General features: G+C 36.4%; 1 protein-coding gene across 1 annotated transcript in view; it reads left to right on the top strand.

Moving 5' to 3' along the window:
• slkb (STE20-like kinase b) overlaps nucleotides 1–12,189 on the top strand; it is a 32,030-nt gene extending 19,841 nt beyond the window's left edge. The window contains exons 11-18 of the mRNA XM_083522164.1: nucleotides 1,780–1,903; nucleotides 2,274–2,453; nucleotides 7,146–7,275; nucleotides 7,501–7,625; nucleotides 8,260–8,451; nucleotides 8,598–8,723; nucleotides 8,818–8,931; nucleotides 10,455–12,189. Coding sequence (XP_083378290.1) covers nucleotides 1,780–1,903; nucleotides 2,274–2,453; nucleotides 7,146–7,275; nucleotides 7,501–7,625; nucleotides 8,260–8,451; nucleotides 8,598–8,723; nucleotides 8,818–8,931; nucleotides 10,455–10,601 — 1,138 coding nt within the window. The 3' untranslated portion in view covers nucleotides 10,602–12,189. The remainder of the gene's footprint in view (nucleotides 1–1,779; nucleotides 1,904–2,273; nucleotides 2,454–7,145; nucleotides 7,276–7,500; nucleotides 7,626–8,259; nucleotides 8,452–8,597; nucleotides 8,724–8,817; nucleotides 8,932–10,454) is intronic.
• Nucleotides 12,190–13,037: the final 848 nt, after the last annotated feature.

Below are 13,037 nucleotides of genomic sequence, written 5' to 3'. Positions count from 1 at the left end.
TATTAAAAATAATCTACCTTAAAAAGATCTGCTATTGCTGTTGAAAAGCTGAATGGTCATTATGGAGTAAATGAACTTAAAGCTTGTTGGTATTTTGAAAAAACAGTACAGGCTCTGCTGAAAAAATAAATGATTGATTGATTGATTATTTGTCAGAGTAAACTAGCAATCTTTTTTTTCCCCTGCAAAAAGTAGGGTGTACACTTTAGTATCTAGCTCTCTTCTATAAAAGAAAATATATGATTTAACTGGGATTAGCATATGCAAAATGCAAATGTATATTTTGTTTAACATATTTTATAATCTTTTGGAATTGTGTGTCAGGTAATGTGGAAGAAGGCGGATGCAGTAAGATGGGGTTTATTAAATACCTGGCAGACAAATCCAAATCGTAATTCATATATCGTAAATGTAAAACAAGCGTTGGGCAGTCGATCAGCAAACAACATAAATTGGGCAAAACAACGATAAAACGAACGAGATAAAAAATTCATAAACAAAACACAGACCCATGGTCTAGGAAACAGTGAAGAGAAAAAAAGTAAACTGAACGTATTATTTTGCAGTGAGTTTAACGAATGAGAGTCATTTTAAGCTGCGTCTATGAGGCGTACGTAATTGGAAACAGGTGGGATTGATCAGAATGGGGGTAATTGGGAATGTGTAAGTGACTTTTGGGAGTGTAGGGTGGTCATGTTTAAAGGCCGCAGTGTCTGATGGGAAATTGAGTTCGAGTCTGGAAGTGGTAACATTGTGACACCTGGCAAATCCAGCTGATTCGCTTTTTAAATTGTATATTTGAATTTAATTATTATTGTAAAATCAACAAATCAAAAAGACATTTACACAGTACAAGGTAATTTCGCTGATTATGAACCTTAACCCTGAGTTACCACTTAAACTGTCAATCCGGCAGACGACAGAGTAGCTTCTGTATACAGCTGGGATTCATGCATAAGCATAGAGCATAGAGTTCTATGCATAAGCTGATGTGCTCACCTCCAAAACCCTAACTGTGTGTTATATACGTATATGTATAGACAAAGTATTGGGAGATCTGAATTTCTCAGCCATATGTGGTACTTAATAGAAATTTAGACCACAAAGCTGAAGGCACACAATTGCATGGGATTTCTTTGCATGTGGTAGCATTAAATGTTCCCTTCTCTTGAACTAGGGGACCCAAATCTGTTCCAGCATGACAATACCCCTGATAATGATATGGTTTACATTAGTTGGATTGGAAGATCTTGAGTAGCCTACTATAGAGCTCTAACCTCATCCCTTTTGAACAACTTTTGGTTACATTGACTGCACCCCAGGCCTCCTCACCCTATCAGAAAACATCTGGAAAGTGCAGTGAGATAAGGGAGAGACAGTAATATCAAGACCTGCAACAACCTCAAAGGACTTGGGCACAAATCTATATTTTATTAATAAGTTTAATAATATAACTGAACATATCAATTATATCCTGTACATGAAATCAAGTGTATCAAATACTTTATGGCATAGAAATGAAAATATTTTGAAGGGTGCACATCCAACACAACAATAAAGTGCTGATGTTTGAATGGCTTTAGGAAAGAAAAGGCAGGATGTAGGCTTCAGTCAACCGGTACTTCCTGTCTGTGTTGGGGCATATCCTGTTAGGCAGACTAGGATGTCCTTTTGGTGCTGATTCAAGGCAAATTTCACACATTATTTCACACAAAGTTGTGCAAAACTGCATTGTCTTTCATCCCTTACACTGTTTGTGTGTGTGTGTGTGTTGGACAGACGTCAAGAGCTAAGAGAGCTAAGGCTGTTGCAGAAAGAGGAGCAGAGAGCCCAACAGCAGCTCAGCAACAAACTACAGCAGCAGAGGGAGCAGATCTCGAAACGTTTCGAGCATGAGACCATGGTCAGTGTTTGTATTGTAGTACAGAAAAGTAGCACAAACATTTTCAACTTAAAAATTACACTGACATTAGAAGTGCACACACTATGTTTTATTCCCCGGGTTGATTCAGGATCAAATCATAATCTCACTGCAGTCAAACACCATTTGAAGTTCACCGCTCCTCAGGAAATGGAAAAACATGTTACCATAGAAACAATCATTTATTACACGTGCATTCATATTAACATTGAATTTAAACTGCATGTGATACCTGTGCTGTTAATCAGCAGTGTCTGATCAGGATCAAGAACTGAACTGGACTGTAATGTAACCTTACATAATATACTGTCATTTTCTGAAGCCTCTGCCATTCGGTTTCCTCATCTCTCAGACCAAAAAGCGTCAGTACGACACCGAGGTGGAGAGCATGGAGCGGCAGCAGAAGCATACTATCGAGCGACTTGAGCAAGAGCACACCAGCCACCTCTGTGACGAGGCCAAGAGGATCAAAGGAGAACAGGACAAGGAGCTGTCAAAGTTCCAGAACATGTTGAAGAACCGCAAGAAAGAGGTACAAGCCGCATTAACCTGACAGACTCAGGGAAATATATCGATAAGATGAAATTAAAGCAGACAGATTTTTATACTTATTTCAGTCAAAATCTGATATTAAGGTGCTAAAAATTATATTTGTACACTATGAGAACACTTAGCCATCACTCTCATAAAAACATTTTACTCCTCCTATTCAAATATCATGGACATCATGATGGGAAGTCTTCACCAGATTTTGTAATACACTCATGTGGATTAAATTCAGACTCAAGTTCTACAACTCCATCCTTGGCAAATTATGTCTTTATGGAACTTTTCACAGCAGTGTTGTTCAAGTAGTTATTGAATAGAGTAATAGTTTAGACACTTGTGGACAGAGGTATTAGAAAAGCCGGCATATGAGTGCAATGGTCAGGTGTCTGCATACTTTTGGTCACAGGGTGCTAAAGTAACTAAAACACGATAGGTGTTAAATTGGTGTTGGTTATTTCAGTTCATATTAATGATGTATTCAATGGTGCATTTAACAGTAGACACTGTCACAAAGCAGCATTGGAAAAATACAGATGTAGACCTCAGATGAGCAAAGAAGAAAGGAAACCATTCTCTGCTGAATGACACTGGATAATAAAATTAACAAATGATTATGAGCAGGGAAAAGCACAAGACATAAGTCTAGGTGACAATAAGGAAAAACGCAGAAACAAGTGAAGCTAAATATCAAAAAACCTGTAGGAAAAATAAGCATGAGCGTAAGTAACGTGTGCGGGAACCAAATGCGGAAGTCAACAATCATCGATAGACAACATATGAAAGACAAGGCATGCAGTGAATTGAGTTTATATACAAAGACATTACATACTTCATTTAGATTCTGTGGCTTCTGGAAATGTAGTGTAATGTCCATAATTCTGTCAGTCCACAGTATCCAAGTGGGAAACCTGAGTATAAACTGTTTACAAGATTTTGTTGTGCTATTTTTAATTAATAAAGTCCTCCATTAATCATTCATGATTATATTTTTGTAAAAATATTGTCCAAATTCCCCTTTATTTTACATCCTCATTTAGTTTGGATCTGCTATTCACGATCATTGCACAATTTTTTCAATTTTATTTCTCCCCCTTGTTACACTTGCACATATTTGGATTGCTTTCAAGATCAAGAGACTTACACACGTGAGAAAACCAGTCATGACACGAATTAGGGAGGAATTGATCCAAACTCCGCGCGATGAGGTAACACAGGGTCATGACTCTTGTTTGTTTTCCCTCGTGTGACTGTCAAGGGTTTTAACTCTCCAGGTTTTTGTGGAGCATAGCACTTTTTTTCATCTTACGGCCATTATTCTGAATCACTGTCATCTTTTTTCGAGCTTTTTTCCAACCTGTTGCAAAAATAGTGTTTGACTCACGCTTTCCTGTCAGAAATGTGCATGGCCAGGCATTTTTGGCATTTGGGTGCAGCTGTTTGCTGTGAACTTTGGTGTGTTTGTGTATCGAGAGCTTTATTCTAACTCCACAGAGTGTGGCTCATGTAATGATACAGTCGTTTCAGCTCTCCTCCTGCACGCTGTTCTCCGGCCCAATGCAGGACGTAAGTGTTACCCGTGTGCTGTGAAACATTGATCTGAGACCAGTTCCTTTTTAGTCTAATCTATTTTAACACTTCAAATCACCATATACTGTATATTATCTTTATCTAATTATTGAAGTGATGCTGATTAAAGGCTAGACTTTGTGTTTACTTTTTTTATTTACCAGAATTATTTTATATATACAGTGCAGCCTCGATACTGGAGGGGGTCACGCTCTTTGACCCCTCGCGAGTAACAAAAAATGGCGAGGTTGCGACTCTCTCCTTTTGATGGTTTCTTTTTCAATTAAATTATTAAATTAAATTATTTTTTTACATTAGAATTGTACTGTACTGTAAACTCAAAAGAAATTGTGAATTACTTGTCATAAATGTTTTATTAACTACTTTAAATTATTAGTACAGGGGTGGCCAACCCGCGGCTCGCGAGCCGCATGAGGCTCTTACGTTCCTTTCGAAGTTTGTGCGTGTTCGCTTTGCTTAAGTTCAATACGGTATTTTTAAGACGTAAATGAGCTTGCCCCTACTGGGAAACTTTGCGGTATATCAGACCTTGGCATGAGGCCAATCATAAATTACAGGGATGCACTGAGAATTTTCGGAAATACCTAAATCACCGAAACAACACGGCAGAAACACAATTGTAACGACGCAATAAAAAAGCGCAGCAGCACACGGTTATCTGGATAAGAGCAACATGTCTGCGGTGTGCAGAGAGCGATGTGCAAAACATGCAATGCTGAAATTTCAAGAGGGGGTGTATCTGCAAAGAGTTTCTCCAAGTCGGGTTTAATTTATCACCTGAAATCCAAACATCCCGATTGCCTTCTAAATATGAGAAGAACCCGGCGCAGAAAAGTAAAGTCAATCCAAGCATGCGCACTCCGTCTGTAGAGGACGTTTTTGAAAAGGCAGGAAAGTTTTCCAGTGATGGTGCCAAGGCAAAAGGCATAACACAAGAAAGTATGGATTTCATTGCCATTTGAATTGAATTTTCATTTCGGTGCGTCCCTAAAATATTATCGTTGGTGTGGCCCTCTGACACAATTCAGGTTTCTCATGTGGCCCCTTGTAAAAATTAATTGCCCACCCCTGCGGTATATTCATCTCACGCGCATGCGCTTTTGACGAAAATCCCGTATTGACCTCAAGCGAAGTGAACACGCACATAAAAAAAACACAAACACGTGAAATCAAAGCATCGATCTGTTCTGACTGACACACACGTGAAAGAATTGCTTCGAGTGACAACAACGGAATACGAGGCAGATTTGAAGGGGATTGTTTAAGGCAAAGAATGCCAAAAGTCCCACTAAGTAACATGCATAGTAAAAGAAAAACGCTATTGTAAATTATTATATTTTTGTTTGTGGACTTGGTTAAACAGAGTTTGTGTGTGTGAGACAGTGCACACAATGTTCATTGTTGAAAATGACTGTCCTGTGGTCTTAGAACTGTCAATTTCTGTCATTATGTTGGTGTGTGACATTTACAATAAATCTGGCTGAGCAGAGGTGTGTGTGTGTGTGTGTGTGTGTGTGTGTGTGTGTGTGTGTGTGTGTGTGTGTGTGTGTAAGAGGAAGGGATGGGTGATGTTCATGTGTGCCCATGTGTATGATGTGGCTCTTTGCAGTAACACAGTCAAAAATGTGGCTCTCGGTCTCTGACTGGTTAGCCACACCTTTATTAGTACAATAATAAAATAATTTTTCAAAAATCTAATTTTTTTTATGTAATTTATTAGAACAAATACTCAGTTTTAAAATGTTACTCCGAACTTTCGAGCCACTCGCGGCTTACTCTTAGTCCAGTTCCAAATGAAATGTCACAAACTATTGAGGTCACGAGTGTCAGTTTCACGAGTATCGAGGTTCCACTGTATATGTTATTCATAAATACAAAAGAAACAATGAAAAAAGAAGCCAAAATGTTCTTGTTGAAATTGTGCATGTGAGAAAATATTGTAGTCATAGTGGAGTAGTGGCACAACAACACCGTCTCAGGTTCGAGCCACTGAATGCAGAAATATTTTTTGTAGAATTTTGTAGTTATTTAAAACATTTTTATTAGTAATGTAGGAATTTTTTTTTTTATTGTGATTGAGATATATATATACCGGTTAATAACGCATTAACACAAATTCATTTTAACAGCTCTAATATTATTAAAGCGTGATTCATGCATTTCTGTTTGACCATTTTTATTTAAACTATAAAAAAAAAAAAAAAAAGATAAACAACATACATTTATTCACTATGTCCTTTTTTTGCTCAGATCTAAAAAAAAAAAAAATCTCAGGTGAAACATTATTTTTCATTACTGATCATTTGTTTTACTGATGCACCAAGTCTCAAATCAATCACAAAAATCCACCACGATGCACACTTCCGGCAATTTAAACCGTCCGTGTGGAAACATAGCAAAAGTTCCGTTTGGTGTACTGAAGATTCATGTTTTTACAACACCATAATTAAAACATTTCTAAATATATTTTGTCTTCATGCTCTATGCTGAGTATGCTTTTATTTTAAACATACATTTGCATAAAGCATCCATATCTGTTTATGCCCATGTTGATTAAAGTATTAAAACTTGAAAAGTATCAATTTAATGTACATTTAGAATGGATAACAATGTGCAATTAAGTTGCGATTAATCACAAGTAAGAATGTGAAACATTACATGCTTTATATATATATGGTGAATACATATTAAATTCATATCGTTATTTTATTATTTCTATTATTTACATCATATTTATATGTACCTTACAGACCAGTGAAATTCTTTCTTCGCATATCTCAGCAATTTTAGGAAGCAGAGCACAGGGTCAGCCATGATACAGCGCCCCTGGTGCACAGAGGGGTAAGGACCTTGCTCAAGAGTCCAAGGGTAGCAGCTTGGCAAAATGGGGCTTGAACTCTGACCTTCTCAGTAGTAATCAAGAGTCTTAACCACTGAACTGCCACCTCCTGTTAGGTTAATAGACAGATTAGGAAAAAGATGTCAGGGACTACAATTGCCTTTTTTTTGTAGTGTTATGAATTTGAATGTACATTAAATGTTGAATGAAGATAAAACTGCTAACTGATATCCTATTTCTGTTTCCAAGGAGCAGGAGTTCTTACAGAAACAGCAGCAGGGACTGGATGGCACTCTGAAGAAGATTATTCAGCAGCATAAGAGTGAGCTGACCACCGTGGAAAGAGATTGCCTCAACCACAAACAGCAGCTGCTTCGAGGTAAGGCTCATTGTTTTCTAAACCGTATAAAGCGCTTAATGGCTGTCATGTGGCATTCACACATTGCTACTTTTGTTCTGATGAATGTACTATCGTGAGTGCAGTGCAGTACAGTGCAGTGCAGTTGTGTGAGGCAGTCATGTGATCTTGTGAAAGCAAAATAACAGGTAAAAGAAAATGCCCTAGTATACAACTCTGAGGTCTACTCTTCTGATTTGTCTACAGCACGGGAGGCAGCAATGTGGGAGCTAGAAGAGCGCCATCTACTGGAGAAACACCAACTATATAAGCAGCAACTTAAGGACCAGTATTTTATGCAGAGGCACCAGCTACTCAAAAGACATGAGAAGGTCTGACTGCACCTTTTAAATCAGTGATTAACTTTGAGAGAATGAAGTACAGTTTGAGCAGCTTTTCATGTACATTTTAGTATATAATTAGTACAGGATTATATTTCCTTTTAGTTCATATTTCTGAAATTAAGTATTAACCCATCCACAGTGTATAATGAGGTTACTGATTTAAATGCATGGTAAGTATAAGCTTGAATATTTTCCCTTAGTATTGGAATCCTCATTATTTTTCACACTTATTCTGCCGGTTCAAGAGCAATCGAGTTTATATATTGTCATAATCATTGAATTCAGCAGGAACCACATATCCATAAGTCCATTAATATTAGGAAGTATTTATAAAAGATACACACTGTACAGTTCACCTTTAGTAAACTGTGAATTTTTTTACTACATACCCTATTTAGATTTTTTAAATACATACATACATACATATATACATGTGTAAATGTAATTCTTTATTTATTTATGTACAGATAAATATGATTATAATTAAATAATTTGAGCATTGCACACGTTAATACCCCAGTCAAGAAGAATTGGCTTGTGACATTAACATTAAGCTGATCATCTGAATATATTCTATTAAAACGCTCAACAGTTTTGTATTTGCATTGTATTTTCCCTAAAGGAAATGGAGCAGATGCACCGATATAATCAGCGACTTGTGGAGGAAATGAAGACAAAACAGACCCAGGAGAGGACCAGGCTTCCCAAGATCCAGCGCAGTGATGCCAAGACACGCATGGCCATGTTTAAAAAGAGTCTGCGTATCTCCTCCCCTGGCCTCACCCCCGACCAGGAGCGGGAGAAGATTAAACAGGTCAAGGATCGAATCCAGCCAGAAATTCATTGTGAAGGAATCCAAAAAATGTCAAGTATACCTAATGTTTGTGTGTGTGTGTGTGTGTGTGTGTGTGTGTGTGTGTGTGTGTGTGTGTGTTGGGGGGGGGTCTGTGGGTGGTATAGTTTGCAGCACAGGAGGAAAAGAGGCAGAAGAATGAGAGACTCCATCAGCATCAGAAACATGAGAACCAGATGAGAGACTTGCAGTTGCAGTGTGATGCCAATGTTAGAGAGCTACAGCAGTTACAGGTATATACACACACACACACACACACACACACACACACTTGAGCATCCTGTTACAAGTCATGCATTATCTTACACTGATTTGTCCATTGATTAGAATGAGAAGTGCCATCTGCTCATAGAACATGAGACACAGAAGCTAAAGGAGCTGGATGAGGAGCACAGCGCCGAGCTGAAGGACTGGAGAGAGAAACTGCGGCCCAGAAAAAAGGTGTCATTTGCTTATATAGGATATAAAAAAAATATTCACTCGATTACTGTGAAAACTCCTAAATTAGCTTCGGTGCAAACAGCTGCTATTAGAGAAAAATAGCTGAATACAGTTCACCTGTGTGCATGTGGTCTCAATATAAATACGCCTGTTTGTGAAAGGGTGCAAAGTTTGCAGCATCATGATGACCAAAGAGATATCAAAACAAATCCAAGACAAACATTACAGCAGCATCAGACATGGTTTAGTTACAAACATCCCAAAAACATCTCATTTAATGGCCCAATAAAATATAGGCCTCTAACTCGGACTAGAAAAGACTGTCCACAAACATCAGTGTCCAAGTAAACAAGAAGCTGGAAAGACCCAAATCTCAAATGTGGGAAATTACATGTTCACATTACACTCATATCCCAGATAACTTACTAAGCAAGGCTTTTTTGAAAGACCGATGAGAAGAAATCCATTGTTGCAGACTCAGTGAGTATGTTTGATAAAAGGCTCTTTTGTTTTGGTCAAAGTTGGCACAAAGTGGATATGTACATTTTTTTGCAAATATACACATTTGCTCATCACCCTGAGAACATTATCTCTCCAGTGAAGCATGGTGGTGGTGGTAGCATCATGTTAGGAGGATGTTTTTTCATTAGCAACAAACAGGGACAAGATTGAGAGCAAGTAGGGTGGAGCCTAATGCTGTAGTATCCTAGAAGAAAACCTTTTCCAATCTGACTTGAGTCAGAGACTTGTGTCTGGGGCAAAAGTTTTCAAGAAGCAAATGTGTTAGAATGGTCCTGTCAAATCTTAGACGTTCATGAGATTGATAATCGGTGGCAAGAATTGAAAAATGTTTTTGATGATGACACCAACGATCTTTAATCTGACAAGTATTGAACATTCAGCAGCATTTAGCAAATTTAGCAAAAAAAATAAAAAATACGATGAATGTTTTCCAGACATGAACTCTACAAAATGTGGGGGAATATTTATGCAAAGCACAGTATATTGGGGCATGTACAGTAGGAATACAATATTTGCATTAAACAGGGCCAGATATGCATGTGTGCTTTCAATATATTAAAAAGATGCTTGTTGTTTAAGCGAGCATTACTCTTTTTTTTTTTTTAGCTTTGTAGATTTTTAAGAAACATACACTACATTGAGAAAATGTAGCTCTTGAGTGGCCCGCTATTTGGGGAATTTTCTTTTTTCCAAACGTACTACTTTGTGCTTTCTTCATTTTATTATTATTTAATTGCTAAATATATAGATCCAGAAAAATGTGATGCATTAATGATTTATAAACATGTTAACATTTATGGCATTTGGCAGATGCCCTTATCCATAATGTGACTTACAATTGAGCAGGGCAGAATTAAGGGCCTCACCAAAGGACCCAGCAGTGGCAGCGGGATTTGAACTTGTGACCTACCGATCCAAAGTCCAGGGCTTTAACCACTGAGCTACCACCTTTCTTCATTAAAGTCATGTATTTGTGTGTGTGTGTGTGTGTGTGTGTGTAGACACTAGAGGAAGAGTTTGCTCGAAAGCTTCAAGAGCAGGAAATCTTCTTCAAGATGACCGGAGAGTCCGAGTGCCTTAATCCATCCAACCAGAGCCGAATTTCCAAGTTCTACCCCGTCCCCACTGTTCACTCCACTGGGTTTTAACACAAACACACACACACACACACAAACACACACACACACACACACACACACACACAAACACTTTCCTACAGTATTTAAACTCCAATATGTATATATCACTCAAGTACGACTCTTATATTAAGGCATTAAACAACTACAAACTACACATTTTTAGTATATGCACCTACATATTTGTGATTTGGCTGCCAACTTTCTCTTGGTTGAGATAATTCAGGGTTAAATGCAGAAGACTTCATATAAAACAGGGTTTTGTACCTACTATTTCACTGAGAAGACTGATGTATTCATACATGGAGATTCACAATTTACTAATCAGGCAGCTTCTGTATGGTTTTATTTTTGTGCTTAGCTAAGACTCATGCCAAGAATATTGTATAATATTTAATTCTAGTTAGGGCTTAGAATTGTACCTAGAAAAGAGAGATTTACACAAAGTTTTTAAAGAACACAGCAAGTTGGTTAAAACATGAATTTCTAAAACACATTAACAAAATGCAGTGTTGAAATGAAGGAACTAGCGTCTGCAGCAGATTTGATTTGTCTGCCGCACATGACTGCAAGTGTATTTGGGTTTTTTTTGTTGTGTTTAATTTTCTGTCTATCCCAAGTGTTAGCTGTACTGTTTTCTACACAGTTCAGATCAAAATGACGCACAATTAAAGCTATTGTATCACAGTGGTATGAAAAACACATTTGAAGAAGAATATGCAATATGGATTTTTTTGTTTGTTTGACAATTTAACACTGGAAACATCAGAATTTTTTATTAAATTTTTGTTTTATTTTGTCTTTGATTTAAAATGAGTGCATCATTTTTGTAACTCTTTGCTGTTAATAGTCAGTTTCAAGGATATTTTTGTAGCTACATACATTTTACATTTTGATAAATTATAGCGAGCTTCTTTTATTAGCTTTATCATGATGCTACCGATGTCATTTGGGAGTTATACTTCAACAGAAACAGCTACGATTCTGAATTAATTCATTATTTAGTTATGATTTCAGTTGAAGAGGGGGTTTTTTTTTAAATTAAAAAAAAAAGCGATATTGAGATTTAAGCATCACTTTCGAACAGGATTGAGCTCGTGCTTGTTTTCTGTAGCGATTAATAAACAAGCATGATGTGTGTTCTCTACAAACTTATTTAGAGTTATTAGCTAGAACATCTAGAAAGTTGCCAACTAGCTTACTAGGATGAGGTGATCCTTTCAGGCAGGTAAATAAAGAAACTTTGACTTGGAAGGAAATCTAGAAGGTTTGTTGTTATCATTCTCAGGCTGATGTGAAAAGATTTAAGTTGAATATTTTGGGAGCTTTTACAATTTTACAATCCTTCGACATTATTTTTCAAAATGCTTTTACACATTCTTTTGGACACACTCCTTACCCGTATATAGATTTTTATTATTATTAATACAGTAATTTAAATGAACTTTCTTTAGGGATGACAGTTTCCCCATTCTATGCATCCAAATCCTCCTGTCTCATTACGTTTATTTTTATCGAGAGCCTTTTCATGTGTAAAAATGTTTTGTAATGTATAATGTATTCATGGGCTGCTAATTAAATCATTTGTTGCGAATGTTAATGCCTGTGTTCAGGTCTGTTTTCTGCTCTCTCTCTCTCTCTCTCTCTCTCTCTCTCTCTCTCTCTCTCTCTATATATATATATATATATATATATATATATATATATATATATATATATATATATTTCTCCTAGATAAATAGATTTAGACTTTATTCCTCCCAATGAAAAATTTATATAATTAAACATTAATTTCTATTAATTTCTATAAATTAATAAATTTAATACATTTAAAATAGAATTAAATCTATAAAATTAAATAAATGTATAAACATTTATATAATTTTTTGATCTGTCAAAATAACCAAACAAGGAGCTTTAATTAATAACAAAAAACTCTCATATGCTTGTTTTTGTTGTTGTTCTTTAAAGAAAACTTTATTTTTCACTTTTATATGGAAAACCATTTCTGCATATTCGTTCAACGCACACTTTCATCCAAAATCAGTTTCAAAGTTTAAAGCAGTACATTAAAGTGGTAAACACCAAACATTTTTAGCTTTGGCATTAACATTGACATCAATCACAGTAGAAAAACATCAGCTAAATGCCTTCCAAGGCACAAAGTTATGAGCTATGTTCTGTTATGGTTTTTACTCTTTAGTCCATAAGTAAATAAAGTAAATGAGTATAAATCTTACAGTACATAAAAAACCCAAACTACAAATATGAAAATACACTAGGCTAGACTACAAAGTCAGAGCTTTTCTATATGAAAAGAAAACAAGAGCAAGATTTGAAAAATGTGGTAGTAATAAATTTGTTCTTCAAAAATTCATAGTAGAAAAAAGTAAACTTTGTTTAAAGAAATTTGGTGAAACACTACACTGCCACTATATTTCTATCTTA

The sequence above is a fragment of the Silurus aristotelis genome (assembly GCF_946808225.1).
Source record: "Silurus aristotelis genome assembly, chromosome: 20".
In the NCBI taxonomy this organism is placed as follows: Eukaryota; Metazoa; Chordata; class Actinopteri; order Siluriformes; family Siluridae; genus Silurus; species Silurus aristotelis.
This window is presented reverse-complemented; position numbering and strand designations above follow the sequence as displayed.